This window comes from Athalia rosae, chromosome 3, assembly GCF_917208135.1.
Source record: "Athalia rosae chromosome 3, iyAthRosa1.1, whole genome shotgun sequence".
In the NCBI taxonomy this organism is placed as follows: Eukaryota; Metazoa; Arthropoda; class Insecta; order Hymenoptera; family Athaliidae; genus Athalia; species Athalia rosae.
This window is the reverse complement of record NC_064028.1, coordinates 7,781,743-7,809,419: the sequence shown is the minus strand read 5'-3', so window position 1 is coordinate 7,809,419 and position 27,677 is coordinate 7,781,743. Positions and strand designations below refer to the sequence as shown.

Sequence of the window (27,677 nt, the reverse complement as noted above, 5' to 3'; positions counted from 1 at the left end):
CGAATCGAGCAGCACGAGCAGTTACGTTTTCTGTCGTGTCTCAGGGGCAAATAATCGAAATTTGATGAACTTGGGCGCGTTAGATTTGCCTCAAAATAGTCTTTGCGATATATTGAGCTTGGATACACGAATCTATCGACTCAAATATGCTTCGCGAAGTAAGAAAGCGAAATTTTGTTCCACATAACTGACGATAAAAATGAAACGCGTGCTCGCAACATTATCACTACCTAGGGTATAACATATGCCGCGTCGTCGAGCGAAGTCTTCGTACACGCATATCGTACCCATGTATTTTTTTTTATCTTCCATCAAAGTTTCGTCAAAGCCGTGGAGTAAAGTTGTCAAGATTGTTGAGCGGCGAAAGAACTGAAAGGAGTGACACGAGGTGTCAACTTACTTCATATATATTACCGTATATGAATATTATTATGCATCAGGTATATTTTATAGCAACGATGCGGCAGCAACTGCAGACCGGTATGCTTATACGGTTTTTCAAGAATTGTAATAAACTTTTTTTTCAAACAAAACAAAATATAAGCGTATGAAAAAATTTATGCGACGACAACGACGACTGATTTTCTTTATTTTTCCCCTCGTGCGCGACAAATCGTCGCTCTCTCACGTGTAACACAAATATCGTCGATTTGTCACCTCGTCTAATTGACGGGAGGTCGTCAATTTGAAACGCGGTGCCGGATGACCGTCAAATTCCAATTGGTCCGACGAAAACGATCTATTCCTATACATCAATCGGACATTCTCTGTTTTGAAGAAATGTAAGAAATTTGTGAAAAAAAATCGAGAGTGAAGTTAAAAAAAGAGATCGTTAGCTGGCGAATGACCGGCGACGGTTCATGCCTCGGGTCATACCATGCACAATATATACGTACGAGTGACATGTATACGTATATATTTACCTTCTTGTTGCAAACGTGCTTTACAACCGTAAATATATATAACGTATACATAGGTAGACAGATGCGTGCATAGGCGGTTGTAGGCACATAGTGAAAAATACTAAGAAGGGACTAACGTATAACGTACCGGTCACATAAGGTTGTTTTTCAAACGACACTCGATACACCAGAGTTGGCAAATGGCAGCTGATTTTACAGCCAACGACCAGCGCAACGAGAGTCACGTTCGTACCGATATACATACATATCTCTGCTTATAAATATAATATCGTTGCTCGTTGCTACAGATTGTGCACTTTGAAAAAATAACGCAGCTAGGTATATACACACATATATGTGGGTTAGGTGCATACACATAGCAGATTATGGGATATATTACCATCGCGTATGCATTATTATACTTATAATATATACATTAAATGGAGGTGTGTTGCCAGGCTGCAATTATTTATCGAAATAAAGGGCTATGAACCACGACGTATCTCGCGCGTATCGGGTAACGGTGACGATCAACGAATCAATTATTTCAATTATTTGTTTCGCACAATCGAAACACAGGAGACGAGTAGAAGAGATCGAATTCAATCCTCTGAGAACGTGGCTCTCGTTATACGTTCCATTCGCAAGTTAGTGAAAAAAGAAAAGAACGAAAAAAAACCGGAGGTGAAAATCTCAAAATAGAAATTAGGCTAAATTTGTAAGGGTCATCGAATGCGGAAGAACACGGTACATAATAAGGTAGGTATAATAAGGTGGTCCTGCGCAGGGCGGCGGGATCGGTTTCTGAAGTATAATAATTTCCGCTAGTCCCTGATCAGAAGAGGGGTAAGCGGATTTCTGCAGCAGGGGTCGCAGAGGTCTGGTTCATGAGTCACTGCCGTGGAAGAGAACACAGCGCGCAATAGTCCCATGAGGAATTTCGCTCGCCGCAACGCCCACGATCTCCGGAGATGACGACCGCCGCCGGAGTAGCGAGCGCCCGGTTATACGACGATCTATCCTTTGAAACAGCGCCTCGATCTCGCTCGTAGAAAATAACGACGACGACGACGAACCGATACCACCTCGTACCCGAATAAATTACGCATTTTTTCCTCCCGCAACGAGTGTCCCTCACTCGGATGAACGATCTTCGTTTTGATCGTAACTTAATTAGTACTAATAAGGTTCGATGAAAGATATACATATAGGTATGTAGGTGTACGTGCGTATACTCGTGTATAGGTATACACGGGTTATTCGAAAAGTACGTTACGTCGCGTACTACGAATCATCAACTCACAGAAGTACATAATCAACAAAACAATCAATTTAGTTGATCATATGTACGTTATAAATCACCGGGGACGTAGATGATTTAACGTGATATATTTATCCTACGTATATACATACCTCCGTATGTATTCGTACAAAAATTACATACAAGTGCGTATGTGCGGAGTAATTGTACGCTGCTAACCCGTATTGCATAGAGATGTGTGTACGACGCGCGTGTATTGAGATACCGCGTATGCTTATAAAACAATAATTGTTGGTCTCCGGCGTTTATTTTGACGGTTCGTACGCGTACGCGTACGCGTATACGTATACATATTTTATATCGAGATTAAAATTAAAAGGGCGACGAAGATGAGCGAGATGTATTAGAGAATTGAAGTCGCAATCAACTCAGGTCCTCCCCGATACGCACGCCTACTAACGCGAGGGGTATAAATGTCTGTACGCGTGTAACATTCGTGCGTATACGTACGTACGTACGCACTATAAACCGACACGCATAACCATCTCTTTAGTTTGTTTATTCTTAAGCTAAGTTCACACGCTGTATATTACATTAACGTATAGAAGAGGCGCTCGTGGTCGCGCCTTTATTTATCCCTGGCAAACTAACTCGCCGTTCTTCTTTTTCGTCAAATAAATGACAAATACCCGCGCGGAGGTACGCTCAGGTATCCGACCCCGTGGAAGAGGTGAGAAAAAAAAGTGATTGAAATTTTACGAAAAAAAATCATCGCGACGAACGGGGGAAAAAATTCGCGATAGAATGAGGAATATTCTTCTGACGAGATAAAAATTCTCGTCAATCTTAATCAGTGGAGCGCGTGATCCGATTAAATATTATTCTTTGCGTGTCAAGTGTAGTTTCACGCGTTAAATAAACTCTGAAATAGCCACGCCTCATTTTTATTACACTTTGGGTCTAAGATATACATATATGGTCATTACGTATGATAATTTATTGGGTATATAAGTTCGGTGGAGAATCAGCTCGCTTATTGTACCGTGTATATTCGTTGGTTCGGTTTTTTTTTTTTTTTTTTTTTTTCCTATCAGAATCGCGCGCTACTCGGTTTCCAGAATTCTAAACAGATCATTGGCGAAGTCTTACAGTACGGAGTAGGTAAAAGTAACGCGAAAACATGAGGGATCGAGGGATCGTATTCTATTATTGCGATGCTACGATGCGATGTATGCAGCATTCGCTGTTAGGTTTTGTTATATAACTAGATTAGCATTCGCTTCGCGTCCTTATTGGCGTTTATAACGTATACGTACGTATCGGCGCAAATTCATTCGAGTTTCTTCGTTAGTTTGCATACTTTGAAAGTCCGACTTCTCGGTTACCGCGTGATTACGTCATTCCTAAACGTAGGTAACACATAAAATAAATATATACATATACATATACGTCTCTACCTGTATGCAGCGACTCGAAGAATCGCGATGAACTTGAAAAAACTATTCGGCGCATCGCGGATCTTTTTTTTCTCTCCTTCGATCCCTTTCATTTGGAATAAAATCAGAATTTGGCTTTTTACCTGTTTCTGGTTGAAATTCTCAGATTCTCAGAATTCGGGATGAATATAATTTTGGGTATTTTATCTCCCGGGCTACCGCCTCGGGTGATTTTTTGCCCTCATCGCGCGTTTTGCTATATGAATGGTATACGCTGATATGCATGGGTATAGATCTACCAATTCGAGTAATAAATTTCTTCCGCCGTGTGTATAATACGTGGATAGTTTTGTTGCGGGATTATATTATTTTGGAGTCGAAAACACGAGAGCCGCCTCTTTACCTTGACGACTTTTTAATTCATCTTTAAGAGCGCCAAAACCTGTCCAAGTCTTTTTTCTCCTTCGAATATATTTCCCCTCTCGTTCCCGATCTCGCGCGCGCGGATCTTCCGCGAACAAGAATCTCCGTACAACGACGGTAGACGAGTGTGCGACGCGTGTACGTACACGGAATCCTCGTCTTCTCTCGTTATCTCTACTCGCGATGCATATATATATATATAGCTTTCGTACATCGTCGAACCAGAATTTCATTTTTTTCGCCTAATTTGCATCACAAAATATCAACGCGAAGGACGCCCAGCTCGGTACAGTAATTTATCACACGTGCGAATAGATAAATAAACGAATAAATGAATGAATAAATGAACGACGAACGAACGCCTTCGGTTCGATCAAAATCGTTATCTTTAAAAAAAAATGTCCGTTGCATAAAAACGATTAAAATTCGAGCGAAAACTCTCGCTTTTCGACCGCTGCCGCGAGATAAAAAGACGCTCTGCTATCTGCGGGAGAGAATTTTTATCCCCGGGATCCCCTGATCCCCTTGAATTTATTAAGAGCGAATCGTTATTGGAGACGGCTTTCTAGAACTCTCGCTTCGGCGTCGTTGCGAATTTTAGATTACGTCTAGTAAAGCGATAAACTACGACGTACACCGTATACACATACAACACGAAGAGCCACTTCTCGCCGACTTTCGTTATCAGCCTGCGGAAGAACAATAAAAACCGAATGACAATTTTTACTTTTCGATCCGATCCGCTTCGTTTCTCTGCGAAAATTTCGTACACCACAAATTACCTGCCCAATCGCTAAATTTGTGCCTTACCCACGATTCCCCCTGAAATTTTTTGTACCCTCGAATTCGAAACACTCGCAATTTCGAGTGCATCGCGTACGCGTTTTTAGGGCAACAAATTTTTTTGCTTTTTTCCTACACCGGAATTCCTTTTACACGCGTACGTAGTAATATACATAATAAAACACACACCTGTTACCGCGTAACCGTTCGAATGTTATCTAATCAGGTGAAGGTTCCTTATCAGCTGAACCCCCCGGTACACGTACGCGCGAGGAAAAAATAGAAAAATAAAAATAAGAAACTTGCTGCGAGGGGAACGAAAATTTCAATAATAAAAGAGAAAAAGCTGGGAGCCTGTGGCGATTGTTCTCGCAAAAAATTGATTCGAAAATTCGTCGGTAATTAGAAAATTTTTTAAATTTGTTTACCAGCTCCGAAGCGATGCCGTTGTGGACATTCATATCTTCGTGTGTCCGGCTTCGATCAGCTGCGATATTCCATTACTTTTTATGCAACAACCACACTCCTAATTTATTGATACGTTCCACACTACTGTTGGATGCTAGTTCTTTTTTACTGAACTTAAATATTCACATCATTCACGTTTAAGATACGGAGGTTGGAAGAAAACTGATAGGAATTCGCGCACTGTGATATCGAAACAAGTATGCTAGAGAGAAACGAAAAATTAAGCGATATAATTTTCTGTACAACCAACGAGCGAAGCACACTGTGCGCTGATCGAGCGTAACGTGATAAAAGCTCGACGAATGAGAATGGAAAAAAATGTGAAGAATAAAAAAGAAAAATAAGCAAAATGAGCAATATCTAATTCGATAGAGTTAACATAAGTTAGCGCGCACCTGTTGATTTTATAACATTGAAAATGAAATTATCGAGCGGTGTGTTATGTGTGCGGTATAAACGCGGTATAGGAACGCCGGTAAACGCGCATCGATCGATCGTACGAACGACTGCAGGCATTCGATTTATTCGCGTATCGGCGTTTGACGTTTGAAGGTAAAAATAAAAGCAAAGATTTTCAAGCGATAACTCTCTATCGGTATTGGTGACTGTAGGAGAGAACTCGAAACTGCAAAACAATTCGGACGACAACCACTACGATCACCGATGAAGAAGACGTGCTTCGCGTTTGAACGCGCGACACGGACTGAACAGTGAACACCGAACAGCCGCTTTGTCAGCACACACTGACTTCTCAACGAACAGCTAGTCTAGACCCCTAGGTATAAGGTATGCCAGCCAACAAACCACCCAACAACTCCTCTTCTTCTTCTTCTTCTTCTTCTTCCTCCTCCTCCTCCTCCTCCTCCTCTTCTTCGACATCACGGACAACGGGGTGACCTTTGCCGAAGGACTGGGAGAAGGACCGAAGGGAAAAGCCGAAGAAAAAAGTAAAAGCGGCTAGATATAAATCGATGAAATGTTCCAATCGATCTCATCGCCAAGTGGTCGGATGATGAGGAAGAAGAAGATGAAGAAATTTTTCAAATTTTCAGTCACTTCGAACGGCTCGAAAATGCGAAGTGTCCATTAGTCGAGTGCCTCCGATTGACATCGCCAATGGCATCCGTAGAGTCGCGGATTGATTAATTTCAAGATACAATATACCTGGTGTAATAAAGTCGAGGACGAGTGCACACCTGGTTACGTGAAAGAGGTCGTTCCGGTTCTTGCTGGATGTTTACTATCCTGGAAAAGCTGGATACGCGAGACGAGTCGCAAGTTGGAAGTCGCTCCGCTCTGTTCATGGTGTTGCCGGTTCAACTTCTTCATATGGTAACGCCGTACGTACACCTTTTAAACTAAAAGTAACCGTGGACCGTTGAGCGCAGACATTACTGACATCGGACTCTATTCGCGAAGCGATTCAACGGGATTTCTGGATGAAGATCTGTCGGGATTTAGTTCGGTGTGGTGGATGATGTCGCGGCGGTGTTTCGTACGACTGAATGGTTCCCGGAATCCGTACAATCGAGGACGGTTTCGGTCTTCGGTTTTTTTTCAAATTTTCCGACGGTCGAAATTTCGAACCACGTTCGAAGAGAATCGTCCCGCGGTTTCGTCAGCTCCGACGTACCGGCCGACGAATCTTACGAGCCAAAAATAAATCGATCAATCGAGACCGGGAGGCTTCGCTACTCGAGTAACACCTTGGCAAGGGTGATCAATGAACCGACCGTTCTTCGTAAGCGTGTAGGAAGAACGGGGCAAGCCGTACCTAGAGAAACGAACGAATGTACGAAGCTCTTCCGCGTTGTCCCGTCGTTCTCAGGGCCGCAGATCGATCTACGAGTCGGCGGCGGCGGTCGTCGACGGTGTGTCGTCAACGAGACAATGAGGATTAATTTAGCGAAGAAAGGGAGCGGAGGGAATAGAAAAAAAGAGAAAAAGAAAAGAAAAAAAAAACAAAAACAGATTCGTCGAGGATGAAAAAGGAGGATCGTTCGGGAGGAAGTCCCGGTTTAACCGATATTGTTAGAGGCATAAATTGGACGCTTTGACGCGCGAACGGCGGCGCGGCTAGGAGCGTACGCGTCGTGATCTTGACTCGACCGATCGGAGGGAAAACGGGGTCCGACTACGTTCCTCGGGGATAAATACGGCGTGGGTTCACTCACCGGTCGAGACACCGGACTGTGTACACTGTGTACACACCGGGGGTACGGGGGAGGGAATCTCGTGTCCTTGGTTCGCGAGGATGACGAGAAGGCCGTCGAGGAGGAGGTTGGCGAGCGAGTTTTCAACTACCCAACGTACCTCCGAGTACGCTGCAAAACATCGACTCGCGAAGCGTTTCACCGCACACTACTCCGTAATACTGTGAACTCCGCAGCGGTTTTACTCCGCGAACTGCCGACTCCTGAAGCCACCGAACTGCGCGATCCCCGTTCGCGTAATTAAACTCGTTACTCTCATCTCACCTCCGTATACCTGCGAACTTCTGCAAAATTTCCACACCTCAACCCGCGGCGAGAGAAATAAAATGAGCTAAAAAAATTTTCGAGCCTCTCGTTCGCACGCCGAAGTAGAAAAAAAAACAAAAAAAAAATGAACGAACGCAATTTTGATGAGTTCTTTTCGTTTGACAAAAAAATCGGTACATCTGAGCTTTCTGTTTTTTTTCTGTTTTTTGGTCGCGGAATTTCTGAAACCTAGTTTTCCAGATTAGTTTTTTTGGGAGGAATTTCCGAAACCGTTGGATCGGTATTCTCCGCAGATCTTCTTCGGGCGATCGTTCAACGCATTCCGGACGACGGTATCGAGACTAAAGAGTGACATTTCTTCACGCATTCTCAATGACCGTGAGCACCTGCGGACTACATGTAATAAAAGTTTATTGTATTTTATTTAACTAGCAGCCGAAGTTCAGGTTTTGGAAAAAACGATTCATCCAATATTTCTTCGATAAGAATCGGCAGCGTAGCGCAATATAATATTCCGATACTAGACAATTCGGATTTTGAGAAGTTTTTCCAGAGAATAGACGAGGTGAATTTAGATTGGTGAATTAATTCGAACGCGGTTAGCCTCTATATACATTTCGCATGAATTTGTATCCCTCCGATACGTCACTGTATAAATTGATCTTCGAACTTTCGACCCAGTTAGTAGCTTGGGACCAAACGAAGGGGAGCGACGTGCGACAATCGACTCTTTATACGCTGATCCTTCTATACCGCATACCTACTCGCTATACTATCTCTACATCGTATATTTCTGCAGTCGGCAAATATCCGATGCAGCGGAACAATGAGACTGAAAAAAAAAAAGCCGAATGCACTCCGATACATCGAATGAACGATTGAAAATTGAAAAGAGAAAGAAAAAAAAAAAAAAAATCATCCGTTCCAGAGATAAAAAAAAAACAATTCCATTCGTACGAACGTAGCTGTTGTACGCGGACGCGATGATCGTACGCGGGATCGGAGCGGTATAAAGCGAAGGTGAAGATCAGCGTTGGTAATTTTACAGGTCTAGAGACGGTGCATAAAATCGTCGATAATATCTATTAAGGTATATAACTTGTGCGACAACTGACGATACAGTTGCTGATGTAATAAGCCGGGCTCAAATCGTCGGTGGAGACGATGTCGCCTTGAACCCGTGACATCATCTGTCCACGGGTTCTTCGGTACCTGTTTCGTATATTATTCCAAACGAATAGCTTCGGGGCCCTCGGCGCCACTCGCATAAATGCCAAAGAGATCGTTCGGATCCCACCTTGTTCCTCTCTCCCTCTACTCTAGCGTATGCATAATTTAACAAATCAGAAATTCCGTACTCATAGATACACCGCGAAAACGTTCATTGAATTCGAAAGATGAAGAATTCAAAAAAAATAAATAACAATTTGTTTTTATTACTTTCGAAATTTTCGAGAGCGAAAATTTCACTTTTGCAGTGTTGCGTATATTCGGTTTCTGCTAGTCACCGTGGTAACTCAATTTTTTGTCAATTCAAAAAACTGCTCCACTTTGAACCGAGAAATTTTTTATTTTTGTTCCAAAAGAAATAATTTCATAATTCCGTTAAAAATATATTTTCGACGGCTTCTATATTTAGCTACCCTTTGGCCCGCGTTATCGCGCTGATTTTTCCGCGATAATCGTAATTGCGCAAATTGGAATAAAACATTCGTACGGCGTAAAAAGCACTCCAGGGTAACAAGTGCCGTCAGGGGGTGGGTGGTAATATAACAGGATGTATATTAAGATTGAGTGAAAGATAAAAGAAAAAGTAAACCGAAAAAAGAAATCATCGGAATTCAAATAAAGGTGTGGCTTAATCCGGTAGCTGCTGCACGCGTCGATACCGCGCTCGTTTATGTACTACATACGGTTCATGTATATCGCTATAGGTATATGACGCAATAAAATTTGGTACAAGGTATATATATATATATATATACGATATATCTTCTCTTAGTTTTTTACCCTTCTCCTACTATATATCCTTTCCCAATCGTATACATCAACCTTCGCCTAATTTGGTATAGACGAAATAATAGCGACAGAGTCGGCTCTTAATAGATCGGCTACAGGCATATAATGTAATAAATAGCGGCACATAACGGATATTATAAATATATAAATAAATGTATATATATGCTCGTACATAGGATGTACATACATCGAGTATTACACGAAGTTTTACATACGCTATATTTCTATTGGTATGTAATGAATGTTTGACTGACAATGAGTTGATTTGACACGGTAGCTCGATGATGTTGCATACATACACGTGTATACAATGTGATTCGTATCTGTACATAGGTATACACGAAAATATATATATATACGTGGATGTACCCCGCGTGCATTGTTTGACAATAGAAATTACAATGGCAAAGACGCGTGTTCAAATGATCATTCTTACCTTGTCTTCGCAGGCCTTGTGACAGATGTATTTGCATACTGAAACAAAGAGATAAAATAATGAAACAATGACAATAAGAAAAGCGAAGTTTTTTAAGTTATTCGCCGGGGTGTCTTACCTGTCTGAAAAAAATAAAAATGAATCACGTTTCACACGTGTCTTACGAGAAAAATAAAGATAACAAGACAAAAATCCTAATTGTTGAAAGACGGTCTAATATTTTAGGTTGCGTCGTTGGGAAATTGAATTCCGCGGGCGAAAGAAACGGAGTACAATCGCACGATCTGTGAAACGAGACGAAACTTTTTTACGGGTGGTTGAAATGAAGTTCCAAGTTTCTTGGACTCACCTCTGCAGCAAGAAGCCTGTTTTATGATCGGCTGATGGCAAAGATGGCACGGTCTCGATTTTCTCAGCTGTTTTGTCCGAAAAATGTGACACTGGGGCTCGAACTCACTCTGAAACAATGAAAATTCAATATCGATTACTTTTCGAATTACTTCATGAAGATTTTTCTGCTTTTCGTTCCAATAAACTTCAAATTGATGAATCGTCACTGAACGATTACCGACAGAGACTAAGATAGGCCTCTGCTTTACCGTCGTTCGAGTGGTACAGAAGATACCTTTCTTAACGACCGCGCACTTTCCTTTGGGAGGCAAAAAAAAATAAAAAATTCAAAAAACAACACAATTGAACACATTTCTACCTAGCAATTCTAACAGTGCGACGTGGAATTTTTCAATGCCGGGAAATGAGACGGAGCTACGCTAGTTGGAGTTTCGTGATGGCAAACGTAAATCAAACTGGCGAACCGACCCGTCGCGGTTACGAAGCGCCGAGTACAAGGAATAATATAATTCCATACGCCATAACGTGGCAATTTATCTGACACGCATGCTGGGAGACGTATGGATGCAGATGAGGGAGTGAATGTCATTATAGATCATATTCTCATGCCTATACGGGTACGTTGAGTAACCCAAGTTTATAAGCGCGAGCCAACAAATAAATATAATGAGAAATGTTTCGCACGATTAAAAAATGTTATTCACGTGTTATTTCACGCGCACACGCGTGTGACTTGATTTTTTTTGCGTCGCGGTTCGTTCTTTTGAAAATCGAAAGGGGCTCGCGTGTGCGCGGGAAATGTTACAGTTATGCGTTTGAATTAAGTTATGCACGCATAAGAATATAACGCATAGTGCAGTTTATATTATGTTTTTCTACACATGTACAGATTATAAATATTGTATACAGAGACGTACGCGCGTTTGTAACGTTATACAGAGAATTACGCAACTGTACAAGATAATTTTACGGGATTCTTTGGAATGAGGAAATAATATTTTACCGCAAACTATGATAGTCCCCATGACTGCAGTATAGAAGCAACAGTAATATAAAACATCAACTCACCGCGACTGCAGTGCAGAGGCGTTGGAAGAGATCATCATCGAAAGATCTTCTCGTTGACCGATTAAAAAAAAAAAAAAAAAAAAAAAAAGAAGAGAAATTTTCTTTAATTAACGGATCTAATTTATAATGAATTAAATTCGATGACTTTTAACACGCGCAGTGGGAGGGAATATTAACGAGGAGTGAAATTTGATTTTTTATATCTTCCCTTTTTTTTCTTCAACGCTTCCGGTTCCATTTTTTTTTCCAACTCGGAACATTTTTATATTGAACCGAAATCCACGAAATCGTGCAATTATTTCGAAAAAATATTCGCTACCGATCGCAGAGATCGACTGTTTTCGCTGTCGAAAATTTTTCGTACCTAACTAAACGGGTTTGGTGCGGTCATGTGTACTCGAAGAAATTTTCCCGACGACAAACGGACGAATATAATTGTATGAAGAGAAACGAAATCGTCGCTAGTGAACTCGTGTGACCCGAGACCGTCTCGGCGAGTATGAGATGAAGTTTCTACAGCAGAGTGCGAGGAAGAGGTTTAAAGTCCAGCAGGAAGTTGCGGTGATCTTCCTTGACCAGGTGAAGATATTGGACGACGAAACGGTGAAGGTATAGAGATAGGAAGACGTATACGTAGAAGCTGTTAGAGAACCAACGAACGTTGGTACGGTACGTTATGGTGTGTTGAGGATGAGAAGGGTCGACGAACTCCTACGGCTACTATTTACAACAAACCCTAGTCCTTCACACATCACATCACATCACATCACATATCCTATCCCATCCTATCCAATCGCATCCCATCGCGGTAATGAATACAAATGAAATCTTGACGAAGAAGAAGAAGAAGAAGAAGAAGAAGAAGGAGAGGAGGAGGTAGAAGAATGGAAGGTCGATGGCGGATCATAAGTAAGATCAGTGATCAGATAATTGATCTCAGTTTTCGTCGGAACCCTTAGCTACTTTTTCTATTTTTCAAACATTCGAGGCTCATCAAAGACGGCATATAGTTCACGTTTCAACACCGCACAGCCACCGCGTAGTGGCGAGTTCCCCCGGCTATGGTACGGTACGTCGATCGTAGGTAGATTCTTAACTCCGTTACAACCGCGTGAATAAATTTATGCTTATGTATCTTTAACGATTATATTAACACAATTGCAACGTTATATGTTACGATTAAATTTACGAAGGGGGCATCGCCGCCCGACATTCCTCCGCAACGAATAAACAAACACCGTGTATGAAAATTGGTGACTCATTTCAATTGAATCTCGAGCACTTAACGTTACAGTATATCACGGTAACGAAAGTGCTTCCACCATTCTCCCACGTACGATATTTATATATATACATATATATACATATATCTATAATACGAGGCGACCGCGTCTCGTTTTATTTATCAAACAAATTAATCCGTTTTACACCCCGCGAGTAGAGTGATCCGAACTTGTACATCTTCTAAAGGGTGGTCCGGTTCACCGTGTCGTACACACGTACGAAACGGAGTACGCGTTATCTCATCTACAAATTCGTAGTCGTAGTTCAGTTCTGAAGAGCAGAGATTGTATTTTATTAATAGCTTAGCGGCGCAGTAACAAGCGCATACATGTGTACCTATGTGGGGAGGAAGCTCGCCACTCTCCGCTACATATATATATTCGTTCCGACCCCATGTATGAATTAAAGCATTCATAAATGTCGATGCCACCAGGAGCTTAATAAGGCCGCACGACACACATGTACCGCGACTCTAATTCCTACGAACCAGATAGAAAACCGATCAATTATTTCCCAGAGACATTCGAGGCGATTCGACGACGGGGGAATCCCCTCCTCGTAGGTGCGAGGGATACACGGGGACACGTGCGCGTGGCGCGCTGCAGGGTTTTACATAAATACGTGAACATTTTAAAACTAACGGAGAATGAATCGAGACGAAACAGATGAAAAAGGAAAAGATGAAAAAGGGCGCGTGCTGCGTGCTCGGAGATATTCAACGCTCAGGTTAAAAAATAAGTCCGCACGTCTTACGCCTGTTTTATATACGTGTAATTATAACATTTGTACGTGTATGTATGGGACGTAGTATAGCTGGTACCGGATTATTAAGCTGCACTCGGCTATACACACAATTATGCAGTTGTTCAATGGGTTATCTTGAAAGCTGGTATAATTAACCCAATTTCTTCTTTCACGGTATAGCCGTTCGTGGTGTGGAAATATTTAAAAAAAAAGGAGGAGAAGAAACTTATGAGAGAAAAAAAGACTTAGATGGCATGCAGTTACACCAATTCAGAGTCACATCGGCCTGCAGATACGTTGCGCATAGGGCATAACGTTGCCAGTGGCACGGAGCAAGAGAAAAAAAATAAGAAAACGGTCGATATTAAAAGACGAATGTAGCGAGCCGAACACGTCGACGAATCTTGTGAAAATGCGTTTTGTTTCTACTGTCATAAACCGTGGAAAACATTTGAAATCTCAAGACTAGAAAGACTTGAACTTATCACGATTTTTGCTCGGATTTAAAATAAAAAATCAATATTTTTTTGAACGAGGTTTTACAGGGTGTTCTTATGCATGTATTTTGATCTCAAAAATCTGAATCTACTAATCAAATTGATCAATCTATTAAAATGATCGAATTATCGCCCATTTATATCTTCGAATAGTGCAAAAAAATGGAATATCTCGATTACTGGTACAGTTGTAGCTCAATTTACATCAAAATACATGCGAAACCATCGATATACTGGGTAAGAAATTTTCCAACCGAAAAAATCCAAAAAAGGGTTACGTGACTTTATTCATCAATTTTTTCTAATCTATCATCCTCATATATTTAAAAATAGATTGAACGTATGGCCGGGTGATCGAACTCTTAATTCTTTTGGACACTCGAGATCGTTTATGGCTACGGTTCAAAAGGATTTTGTTTAGACACTCAAGAGCAGTCGGGAAAAAAAGTTTCAAGTGCAAAGAATAAGATTGAAAAAACGATGTAGAAGAAAAAGAAAAAAAACGATCATTTACAAAATATAGACATTCTACACCGTAAAGTCTTAAGGGCGCATTTCCAGCCGCGGAGATAACGGCGGTGCAAAAATCGTTATTATTATTATCATTATTGTTATTATTATATTTTGTTCATTTTGCAGTTTGGTCGATGAAAAAATTCTCGGTAACAGACAGAGGTACCCTTTATACGCGTAGAGGATAAGTTACGTCCGCAATATTCAGGGCATTACAGCTTGAGAGGCTCGAGTATCTCACAGGCACCTCTCACTATTTTTATAACGTATGGAAATATATAGCGTGCACTTTTGATACTGCAGTGCAATGCACACGGCTATTATAGATGCAGATATTACGAATGCTGCAGATACAGCTGCCGCTGTTTCTGCTGCTACAAAATGCACTCGTGTAACGGGTAAAGCGCACAAACAGATAAAAGGAAATCCTGTGTATTCGTTTAGCATAAAACTGTGCCGTGTTGCAGTGCTCTCTCTACGGCTCTAACTCATGCCGCACGATTCGCAAAAGTGATACAGAAAAGACGGACCCTCTCCGGAACGATGGGCTCGCAAAGAGTTGACGAGATGCGCACTCTCTCGTACCCTGGTGTGATTCGCGAAACTCGAAACGTACAAAAACTCTACCGTCGCGGGTGAAAACAAAATTGAAAAAAAAAAAAAAAAAAGAAGCAAAACGTCGAGACATCTTCTATTCCATCAAAAGCATCTACCCCCCTACCCTATGAATGACATGTACGGCGTAAAATGCAAAGTAAAAAAAGAACGAATAATCTTAAAATAAAATAAAATTCGATTCGAAAAATATTCGCTATTCGCGTAGGGATTCCGAATTCGATTTCTTCTTTGGATAAATTTTACCTTGCGGTTCCAAATAGAAGCTTAATGTTTCACACGTAACGTATACTCTTGGATCGGAATAAAATTTTCTTTGCATGGTTTTTTTTTTTTTTTTTTTTTCTGAGGATTTACAAAGGAGATTACCAATCAGTGTAGCAGCGTGTGATCGTTGCGACGGTTTATCGAATCCCCAGTAGCTTGCGGAGGATTGTATATCGAAATACTTTTTCATCCTCTCGTTATGGTAACCCAAATTATTTATACTAAGCCCGAAACGTATGTTGGTTATAAATTTTTCGATCGTAAGAACGCGCGGATATAAAGAAGACCCTGATTGCGGGGATCACGATCTGTGGAATATATATCTGTAGGTATAACAAACCTACATTTTTTCATCGATCACGCAGCACCGCGTGATCGAAAATTATCGCGTTACGCTACACGATTTTTCATTTTTCTTCAAGCTACTAGAAAATACCTTCTTGAAATAGGAAATTCTAAAATGGTCTGTACCTAAAATATCGCGAATCGTATGACGATGCGCGTTGCGATTACCATATGGTCTCGCAGTCCAGAACTGAAACTCTCAAATCGACGTTCGCACCGTAATTGATTTTCACCGGACGTCCCGCCGAGTTTATAATTGCGACGGTTCAAATATACATAGGAGCAGTAACTCGGTAAGTAGTTCGATCGGCGTGTGACTCACGTGTGAAACACAGTTGCATTTAGAACCTCCTGGCGATCGTTCAAAGTCACTTGAAACGCGTCTACGGGGCGACGTGCATTTCGAGATAAGGTCGTGGTTGTTTGACTTTATTTTTTTTTTTATTTTTTATTCTTCCGTCTTCTCGATTTTTTTTTTTCCCCTCTTTATTCTTTTCCTATAAGAGAAACGAGTGCTATGGTAAAGGTAATGAGAAAAAAGGGAATAAAAAAAAAAAAGAAGGAGAAAAAAGAGAATGAGAAGACCCAGAAGACAGCTGAACGTTTGCCGAGCTCTCTATGGTCTCATGGTCATTTGTCACGCACTCATGTGGCGGTAAAATATCACGTCCTTTCTTTTCCTTTTATCATCCTTTCTCCTTTCTTTACATACGTATGTAACGTGCATCTACTTCACACCCACCACGTGACACGATAAAACCGATTACAATTTTAAGGGTGAACGAAATCGTATCCAGATTTATTCGCAGCTCGAATATCCCGATTAGATTTGAAACTTGTCCAGATCGGACAAATTTCTTCACAAGGTAATCGTCCAGAGGACGTTCGACCGATGTTGATCATTCGATATTCGAAGCAAAAAAAAAAAAAAATCAAAATCGAATAAAAATATGAGATATGGAATCTCGGAGTCATTAGTTTCGAAGGATGTTGTCTTTAGTCGTTGGTAAGACGAACTCTCGAGCGTTTTGATTTTTATTTTTTTTTCTCGTGCTACGGAAAATTTCTTCAGGGTTTATTAAGATTCAAACAAATATGTAAAAAGTGCTCGACTCGAATATTCTGCCACTTTATATGTTTTATAATTTTTATGTACACTTCACCCCATCGAGACTTTCTCAAGTGATTCTTAAATCAAACACTCCGAGTGCAGTTCGGTCGGCGCTTGAGAAAATCAAAAAACCATATCGTCGAACTCGCCGTATTTATTTTTCCTTCGACGTATTTTAATCATTCCTGCGAACACTCGATTACCATGTACACACATTTCGTGATTCGAGGGCCGGTCCATTCGGATCTCACGGTTGGACGGATCTGTCCCCCGGAACCCTTAAAGTTTTCAAAGTTCTTACGGTTTTGTTCCTACAAACCGTAAGACATCAGCTGGCATAATTTTAGGAGCTGTATAAAATTATATGGGCGTAAAGAAGCCGCCTGCACGTAACGAGGTATGAGAAAGTCACATGCTGGTAGTTTGCGCGTGTGAGAACATGAAGGGTACGTACGCATACATATATATATATAAGAGATAGAATTTTTCACATATATGTACGTACGTATATTACGATGACGACGATGCCACGAAATGTCATAAAACTTTCATGACATCGACAACGCGACGCGGGTTTCACATACGAATAATATACCGGGCATATGTGAACATCGTATTACAAACACGTGAACATTCACCATGAATTCTTCAACATACGCGGAGACACGTTATGATCATAGAACCCGATGAATTTTCAGCTTACCGAGAAACGTCATAATTTCCGAGCTTCAACCTCCTCGTCCTTTCCCCCCCCCCCCCCGCCCCTTTTTTTCACTCCTTCCCTTCGCTCCTCCGTCTTCGTTTTAACACGTTGTTTCACGAACGCGGTGTAGTATATAAATCTCAAATAAATTTTTCTTTCTTTTGTTCATATTTTTTTTTTTTTTTCTCCCTCTCATTTTCTCCACGGCGCGGTTACCCCACAGCGAGTCTTTCGCTCGCGCGGTATCGGAACACAATGGGGGGGCAGAAACAACCGGGCGACCGCGACGTCGCGACGCTTTGCGAGGGCGTCGGGAGACGTCGAGACGTATCTATTATATGCATGTGCGTGTATAGCCATGTGCATATATAAACCTTTCGCTGCAACAGCTCCGTGCGGAATAACAACATTCATTATGGGTCAAATAGTTGACCTATCTTCGCGGTTACCTTTTTTTCATTCTGATTTGATTCTCTTTTCTCTTCTCACAAAAATTATTCAATCATTCATATTTTTTTCTCGTCATTCCAAAGTCTCGAAAAACACGTATCTACCACGTGAGTATAACTGGAATATCAATCGTTTAATCTCTTGATATTTTTTTCACGTGATTTTCTCACTGTTTTAAACACTTCTAAAACCTATAATACAAACGTGACGATCTAATAGTATACCGTAACATCCGAAAAAAAAGTAAAAAAAAAAAAGGGGGAGAAGAAACGATCTACACGAACTCCACATCGAATGCACCGTGCGCACCTTATTAGTGAGAATTGATTGGAAATAGAAAAAAAGATACAGGAAACGAACATGAAAAATATAGAAATAAAATGAGCTTGTAATTCCGTGTAATTTGAAAAAGGATTCATGAAAAAATTTGTTACATTCTGCGATAAGAATATGTATCGCACATCGTTAAACAGCGGCAAATGAGCCCTTTTTAATTGTAGGAAAAAGGAAGAAGTATGAATGAAGTTAGAAATGAAAAGTATAAATTGGAAAAAAAAACAAAAACAAAAAAAAAAACCGGACACCGCCGTAGTGCGGGCTCGTCGGATAGGTATAGGACGACTTCGGTCCGTGTGCAGGCTATACGTACGTACGTCGATAAGATCTGTACATTATTCATAGTCCTATCTCATTGGCTTATCGACGATAATGCGTGTTCTCACCTACGCCGTATCACGTGAACCCCCGTATAGCCATATAGCCTGGCATCTCGACATCGAGATCTACTAAGCAGACCACTTTTCTTCATAGTGTCACGAATTTTTTTCTTCACTTTTTCAGTTCCTACGGTATGAGCCTTCGAGTGATCGAAGACGACCATTATCCCGTATTCTGATGTATTAATTGTCCGGATTATCATAAACGCGTTTGTACGGTTCGATTTAATTGTCATCCGGTTCGAATCTCGCGTGAAGATCTCCCTCGTCGCAACACACGTACGATGTGTTTCGAATCGGATGATGTAACAAATCCTGCCGCTAATTACAGGAAGATGCAGACCTGACGGAAATGAGAGTTGAATTAGAAAAAAAATATTGTAAATTCCTGTGCGCACCACATACCTGCTAAAATGGACGCAAAACAGAATAGAAAAATGAAAAACCCTTCGGGAGGGTGCGATGAGTTTTTTCGCGTTTTTGGAAACGAGCCAAAAAATGTTTCAATCGAATCGAAAGCTGTGTGTGACCGTGCGAGCTTATCGACCCGGAATGTCCTATACGAGCATACACGCGTGTATGCTCAGTTTTACATTCGGTACGATATCAAATGAGAATATATTCCGTACATGTACAATATATATATATATATATAAAGCGTATCGATACATGTACCCACGTATATAACATATATACATTTCTCCTATTTACTCGAAGGATCAAAGAGTACAAGCCGATCTAAACGTGGCGAGGTTATTATACGAGCCCGGCAAAGATTCTCTACGCTGTATAAATGCGGACTGAATTGTTCTGTGTTTACCGAGCGCGGCGTTCCGCTGTTACAGGTATTTAATAATAATATAGGTACAGATATGCCTATACCACAGCTGCGACCATCTCACTCGGTTTGGTATACAATTTCAAGTTGTTGTTGGTTTTTCTTTTTCTTTTTCTTCTTTTTCTTTTTCTTTTTGTTGTTATCATTGTATTTGTTGTTACCGAAGATCGAGGATATGCGAGATTTTCAATCCGTGCATGAATTCCCACATGGAGAACCGCGAAGTTTCGAGGCACAACTACATGAGATATGGAACTCGAACAAACCGATATTATACTGTATGATACGCGGGGAGAAGAACAAACCGCGTCGTGTACAATGAGAGAAGAGAAATGAAACTGAAAATAAAAATTGAAAAAAAAATTGTACAACAATATCCAGGTATGAGGCACTATCTGTACGTTTGTCCGCGATCTCATATACGTGTATTATATACGTATACCTATAGGTACCTGTAACGCAGATCGATGCGGTGCCGATCTTTTGTACTCTTTTTTTTCTTTTTTTTTTTTTTTTTTCAACAAAGATTGATTGTTTTATGCCATTAAAAAAATTAATGTATATGGAATAGTCGATTATTTTTTAATCATGGCAACGCAACGGACGAACGATATATTTATCGGAGATCGTAAAAAGAAAGTGTGGAATAATATTCACGTGAAAAATTGGGTAAGCAGATTTCTACACACTTCAGCGCTGGCGTGTGTGTACGCTATACATATATATAAGCAGCATGAAATATTCGATTCGTGAAATTTGATATTGAATTTTATTGAAAGAGATACAGGTGAACACCTGAAATACGAAAGATTGCAAAAGATAATCGGATATTTAATTCAGATAAGAATTCTAGAAAACTGTTGAAACGGTTTACGTGATCTTTTTTTTTTTTTTTCAATAGCGATCGATCGGCATCGAATATTTTATAGCAAAAAATCAAAAAAAATTCAATATGTCCCCATAAAGAGTAATTGCATCCAACATCAATTAACTTCTTTACCGAAAAGTTATTTTTGATCAACTGTGCTTGATAAATATGAAATGTAGACAATAAACATTGAATAAATCTTCTTTTATTGCAATGAAAAAAACAAAAAACAAGAAAAAAAGAAGAAGTAATCACACCGGTCGTTCGATCGGCGCAAATTTATTCGCTTTCTAAATTGCCGGAATTGTTTCATGCGGGACGGCGACGGAAAAAATGTAGAGTATGGAAAAACGAAGAAAGACGTATGAAAAAAGAATGGATAAAAAAATGACAAAAAAAACAAAAAGAATGATTTCGCCATGCGTGCGTCGTTGTGTCGTATGGTGGTATCTTCATGGTGAATTATGGTCTTGTTCGTAGCAGTAAAATTCTCTTAGTATAATTTGCATGCATCGACAATGGCTACCCCAGATCCATAGGGGACTCGTTAACATCTATTAATATTAAACAGGTTACCGCCTTGTACGGACTGCGATGTAGAACTTATAGTATATACATATATATAGGCGAGGTACGCGATGTACCTATATACCTATATATCCGCTGTACATATACGAACCTAACTACAGAGTTCGTTAATACGTTCATAATGATCGTCTTGCCATGGTGAGTGAGCGGTACTTAACCCGGCTGATTTCCTGCCCCATAATCATCTAATCCCGTTTCTCATCATCCCGATATATATTTTATAATAATAATCGTGAAAAATGCACTCGAGTGGAGAAAAAAAAAGAAAAAGAAAAAAGAAATACTGATCAGTCAATGCGACGCTGAATCGTGAAGATTTTTAGAAAACGTTATAAATCGGTGCGCGAAGCCGGAAAATTCGGTTGGCCAGAAACCATTGCTGCTCGAGTCATTTAACTTTAACCTAGATATTATGATATTCTTCTTATCTGTTTGTGGTACTTGGCATGCCTTAAAAACTCGCAATCAGTAGATCTAAAAGGAAGGATTCTCTTTGTCTGATTATGATTAAGTGCAGCGATAAAACCTATTCAACAATGTAAGTAAACTTTCATCGGTCTACCGCAATTATGGCGATGCGGTTTAACTTCGGAAAAGAATCAGGCATTGTGCACGCGCCCGTTCTTCGATAGTGAATTAAAAATGGACGAAATTCTTTTTCAACCCCTTTATTCGTTCACTTTTTTCTTGCATTTTTTTCAACCTTTATTAACTCTACCTGTCTTAGAGCTTAACGTTAATACTCCGGTCTACCTGACAACCGAGTCACGAGACGCGCAACCACCTTATCAAAATTACGACATATTTTTATTTACCACTATTTAATCGTCGGCTGTATTTTTCCAAACCACTCGATTGCAATGTCAAACTATTATCGGTACAGGCTTTCATTTGTCTCGTGGTATCATCGTATCTGAATAAAGTGTTTCGATAATCGATACGAATAAATAAATAAGTAAATAAGCGATAGTACACGATGGCAGTGTACCCCGGATTGTAGAAAAAAGTCGGATTAAAATCTGATAAGATCATTCGTAAGACGGATCGTCCAGCACCCGAGGCACCCCGACATTCCGCTGACGCCGGTTTGTTTTCGAACATATTTATTTATTCTTTTTTTTCTCTCCATCCCAGAGACGATGGGGTGGAAAATTTATTTTTACACATATTTTTTACGCCGGATTTCCTACACGTGGGTTTTTTTTTTGTTTTTTTTTAAAAACACCCCGTGTTATCGTACGAGAGGTGAGGAATCCGTGTCTGGTACGAGGGGGGAGCAAAAAAAGAGAGGAAAAAAAAAAAAACGTGAAAACAAATCTGTTCAATCTCCTTGAGCTTCGAGAAGTTTGAAAATTTTACGTCACGATTCGGCTGATTATCGAAAAAAACAAGAAATTACCGGCTCAATGGCAATAAAATTATTACAATTACGAGTTACGTAAGCATTGCATCCGCAATTGATTTGCATTGAAATTTCATCGCATCACGCGTGTGCGAGCCGTTCCAGTCGTTGAATTAGCAATTCAGGAATACCTGTTCGAACACACGACTGAATAGCGTCTAGTTTTTTGCTCAGTTATTTCTCTATTATTCCGACATCAATAAATTTTGCGGTGTTATTCGTGAGAGTTCGGCTGTACGTGTGTTGTATATCATTGAAATAATACGTGCCGAAATCTTCTGTTTACACAGGTTGTTAGTGGCATATGTGATACTACGAGAATATTACACTAGACTTTTACACAGATGGAATATAAATGGTGGGGTGTCTGTCTCTGTAACGTCGCGATGATAGCTGCGATACTCTAAAAACTTACGGGCAGTCGATGTCGCGTGGACTCGCCGAGAAGAAGGACATACGAAATATGTTACACGTTCTCGCTACCGCTGGCTACTGTTACCGCCACCGCTGAACCAGGTGCGTTAGAAGCAAGAGTTTTGAGTTTTGTACAACGGATACGTCGGATCTCCCCAGCTGTATTAACAACCGTGTCGTTATACGCTGCGTGTATAGTCGGTGTTATTTGCAATGAGACAAGTTTTTTGAGTATTGGAACGAAAGCGTAGCACGCGTGAAACAAATGGTTGGCAGTTCGAGAGAGTGATTGTTAAATCCCTCTCTGAAAAAACCTTGGAGTGATAAAGAGATCTACTAACAACTGATAAAACAGACGATCACGTTTGCGCGAAGCTGACTGAGGAGAATTCGTTCAGTAGGTTTAGACGGTTCGAACGTGGAAGGATATTCCCGAGTGACCAGATTCCCGCTCACAGATTCCGAACTGGATCGTTCGATATTATCGGAAAAATGGTAAGCGCGACGGGGCGACTCGCCGATCGGATTTTGACGGGGATTTTTTATTTTCAGTCAGACGCCGATTTCGTGGATACGCTGAAATGGCCGGATTACGTGGTGATCGGTGTTATGCTCGCAATAAGCGCGAGTATCGGTATTTACTACAGATTCACGGGGGGGAAACAAAAGACCACAGAGGTACGTGAACTACATACCTAATTCTATTCAAGTATTCGCTGTCACCCGATCGAAAGAGCCGAAATAATCGATATCGATTTGACCCAGTTGCGGTAAAACTTGAAACTTGTTTCCTCGAATAAATTCTCTAATCAATTTTTACCTCGTTAGGAATATTTTTCGGCCGATCGAGCGATGAGCGTGGCACCACTCTCCCTGGCGTTGATGGTTTCCTTCATGTCGGCTGTAACTGTCCTGGGAGTGAGCTCGGAAAATTATAATTACGGAACCCAATTCCTGGCGATATACTTCGGTTACACGTTGGGCACCCCGGTCTCTCTCTATCTCTACCTACCCGTATTTTTCAAACTCCAGAAGACCAGCGCTTACGAGGTAGGTCGTCCATGAATCCATCGGTTTGTTTTCTCTCTCACACAAGAAAACTCACCACCGATTACACGCGTCTCATTTCGAACAGTATCTGGAGAAAAGATTCGGAGTGGTCGCCAGACTGACCGCGAGCATAGCGAATTCCCTTCAGCTTCTCATCTACACCGGAGTGGTCCTCTACGCTCCGGCATTGGCGCTCGAAGCAACGACCGGTCTGTCGGGCGACCTGAGTGTTCTGTTGATCGGCTTGATCTGTACATTTTACTCGACGGTAGGCGGAATCAAAGCGGTTCTCGTCACGGACGTTTTTCAAGGTGTTTTGATGCTGCTAGCAGCGGTGATGGTGATAACGTTCGCCGCCATTAACGTGGAGGGTGGTCTCGCCGGTATTTGGCAACTGGCGCTCGACGGGAATCGCGTCGAATTGGACAAGTGAGTTTTCACCCCCCGATCGAAAAACGTGCGAACCAACGGGGGGAGTTCTTTTTCTTTCAGCTTCTCTCCGGACCCGACCACGCGGCACTCCTGGTGGAGCCTGACGATCGGAGGATTTTGCACTTTCCTAACGCTCTACGGAGTCAATCAGGTCCAGGTCCAGCGTTTGCTGACGGTCGGGTGAGTAGTTTTCGTAGGCGCGGCGATCCGCGGAGGGACAATCTCCTCTCGTTTTCTCTGCTTCCAGGACCCTGAGAGAAGCTCAGATGGCCATGTGGGGCAATTGGCCGTTTCTCACCTTCCTGGGTATATCGACATCGTTCTCGGGACTCGCGATTTACGCTTATTACAGCAAGTGCGATCCGATCGCGGCTGGTCAAATAGCGTCCGCTGACCAACTGATGCCGTATTTCGTGATGGAGACAGCGGGTCACATACCGGGATTAGCCGGTCTATTTGTCGCCACTATATTCAGCGCTGGTCTGAGCACGGTTTCGGCTATGCTGAATTCCCTCGCCGCCGTGACGCTCGAGGACTACATAAAACCTTCATACGCGAAATGCGGTCGCGTGTTTCCCGACAAGCACGGTGCCCTAGTGGGAAAAATATTAGCCCTCGTTATCGGTGTGATCTGTGTACTGATAGCCTTCCTCGCCAAGCATTTGGGCAGTCTGATTCAAGCGGCCCTCAGCATAACCGGAGCCGTCGGTGGACCAGTACTGGGTATATTCACTCTCGGTATGTTCTTCGAGTCGGCCGATGAGAAAGGTGCCGTAATCGGGACTTTGACCAGTCTGGCTATCGTCTGTTGGGCCGCTTTCGGCCAGCCCAGACCAGAGACGGTAAGACTGCCGGTGTCCACCACCGGCTGCAACGCGACCTTAACCACTTTTGCGAACGTTGAACAATCGTGAGTATTACTCTATTTTTCCACCTCGTTAGAAAATAATGACGACGGCGTATACCTACCTACCCTACCTTACACCTACCTACACCTACATCTTCTTCGTAATCTCGTTAACGCAGGCCCCCAGGAGATTCGAGTGCGTTTTACCTCTACCGTGTTTCGTACATGTGGTACGCACCGATGGGTCTCGTGGTCGCTGTAATTGTCGGTCTCGCTGTAAGTAATTTCTGGCGACTCTGGACGAAGGAGCCGATCGCCGAACTGGATCCCGAGTACTTCACACCTCCGGTAGCGAACAGAATTCGACGGAGACGCGCCAAAGCTGAGAAAACTATCAGCAATCAGACCCTGACAACTAGTTATGGGTCGAGGGAGGCGAATCAAGCGTCTCCCCAGTGATCTGGAAACTACGTTCGTTGTCATTTTTTACCCGAAAAGATACAAAAAAAAAAAAAAAAAAAAAATCACACCCGCTCAACTTTTTTCCCATATAGGTACATTATTTGTTTCATTCATTCCACTTGTAAATAAATACATGCAAGAAAATTTTTAGAAGAGAAGGCCATCGAACCCCGTTAAGCAATTTGTATTATTTCGGAATCGATAACGCTGTAAATTGAAGGACCCTCGAAGCGTCCTCTTAATTTTATTACTATCGTATTTCATATCGGCGGTTCACCCCGCTTCTCGTACAGTCCACGTTCTGGTTGATCTCGCGGTTAGCAACCTGTTGCATCTCTCGCGGTAAGAATTTTATCAGGTGGATATCGATCCGAACTTATTCACTACTCTGGTAGCACACGGAGTGCAAAGGAGACGGACAACAACCTGAATGAATAATGAATGACAGTTTCTTTTAGTTATCCAACTTTATTGCTTTTTATCAATTTCCATACGTCGTCTACTCGACGTGATTTTTAAATATTTCGTGGCCATAAGAATTCCTCTTGGATGGAATTGTCGATTTTCGTAACGTCGTCGTCCGCGACGCATTTCCCCGAATATCAAGGTTTGTCGAGACCATCCCTACAAAAGTGACGGGCGTAATACTTTTTCTCGGATGTGCGCCGGCAGACGCGATGCTTATTCTTAGCTTAATATCGGATATGATGTTTGAACAGGCCTTCCCCACCTCCTCCACCTTCCATCGCACGAACCTTGGCGCGCTGCACCTACCGGTCGCTGTTAAAATGATTAACGCAGTCCTCGAAAGGATCAGGTTGCTGTTGGTTTTAAACCTCTAAAAAAAATAACCTTTCCCCCCCCCCCCCCCCTCCCCTTGTACCAGGCTTATTTCCATCTGTTTTTACGCTCCCATGGTGTCGGCTCTGACGCGGGATTAACAGTGTATCGGACACGGGGCGTTAATATCGCGTTCTCGATGACACGAAAGTACAAATATTTGCCGCGTCTTTCTCCCCCGTGAGCCGTCATCCGATGGATTAAGTATTTGACACCTTTTTTTCCACCCGACGCCTCTCGCTTTCTATCATTTCGTTTATACACCGTACGAGAAACCTTTTTCAAACCTGCACGTCGTCGTCCGACGTACGCGGTAACTAATTTCGTTTACCGAAAATCGTTTTCCGACGACGTTCCATCCGATTCCCGTTTCACGTCGAGCGTCGAGCGTCGAGAGAGGAGAGTCCGCCGCAATCGGATCGTATATGCTAAACCGTTGGGGAAGGTACGTCGTTTTGTAAAATAGAGATTGCAATTCAGTTGCTGCAGTCAAAGGGCTGAGCGGAAATCTCGGCTCCGATCGGGGAACGGACTCACCCAGTCGATACACACAGCGAGGCGAGGTGAACCTTGTACGTTCCAAGGAAAAGAACGAGGCCCCGAACAGGAAGACAGCGGACTCCTCATGAATGAGGCGTTGACCACTAACCGCATATTCCCGTGGTATCCTCTTCCTCCTCCTCCTCCTCCTCCTCCTTCTACTCGAACGGTCCGAACCATTCTCAATCTGGTTTCCTATTTCCAAACGGCATTTCTTTCATCCGATCGCGCGGCGGCCCACGATCGCCGGTTACGTCGCGCTTTCCGCACCTAACTCTGCTGAAAAACCGTTCAATTATACGGGCGACGAGGCATCGTTCGTTATCGAGTTCCAGGTGATTCAGCGACGAAAATCGTCCCGACTAATCCCGTGACAATGAATTTCGCAAAACGATAACCAATCTAACGAAATAAAAGCGGGCTGGAAGTGATCGAACAATACGTCCTCCGTATACCTTACATTACGCAAGGGTGGAATTGAAATGGCAAAATGGCGGCAGATGTCGAGCGTAAAAATCGATCGA

The 27,677-nt window shown here is 41.9% G+C and overlaps 2 protein-coding genes across 10 annotated transcripts in view; one reads left to right on the top strand and one right to left on the bottom strand.

Moving 5' to 3' along the window:
• Positions 1 to 27,677, bottom strand: part of LOC105689958 (tensin-3) — a 91,186-nt gene that overhangs the window by 44,327 nt on the left and 19,182 nt on the right. For 6 of the 9 annotated variants that reach the window (XM_048652249.1, XM_048652248.1, XM_048652250.1 and 3 more), the window contains exons 2-3: positions 10,558 to 10,666; positions 10,209 to 10,246 (exon numbers count right to left, since the gene is read on the bottom strand). In XM_048652249.1, the coding sequence (XP_048508206.1) occupies positions 10,209 to 10,246; positions 10,558 to 10,666 (147 nt within the window). Of the gene's footprint in view, positions 1 to 5,233; positions 5,979 to 10,208; positions 10,247 to 10,557; positions 10,667 to 27,677 lie in introns of those variants that run through there. The other 3 variants (XM_048652254.1, XM_048652253.1, XM_048652258.1) reach the window with 3 other exon arrangements.
• LOC105689959 (putative sodium-dependent multivitamin transporter) lies at positions 22,710 to 25,917 on the top strand. Its single transcript, XM_012407362.3, has 7 exons — positions 22,710 to 23,477; positions 23,535 to 23,660; positions 23,811 to 24,032; positions 24,118 to 24,461; positions 24,525 to 24,644; positions 24,712 to 25,374; positions 25,491 to 25,917. Exons 1-7 carry the CDS (start codon positions 23,475 to 23,477, stop codon positions 25,768 to 25,770), a joined length of 1,758 nt encoding a protein of 585 aa, XP_012262785.2. The 5' UTR covers positions 22,710 to 23,474; the 3' UTR covers positions 25,771 to 25,917.

What these genes read in the sequence shown, in the direction of transcription:
- LOC105689959 (XM_012407362.3), top strand. An exon ending in CAGCGTTTGCTGACGGTCGG is followed by an intron (nt 24,645 to 24,711) that starts GTGAGTAGTTTT and finishes CTCTGCTTCCAG; the next exon opens with GACCCTGAGAGAAGCTCAGA. An exon ending in TTTGCGAACGTTGAACAATC is followed by an intron (nt 25,375 to 25,490) that starts GTGAGTATTACT and finishes TCGTTAACGCAG; the next exon opens with GCCCCCAGGAGATTCGAGTG.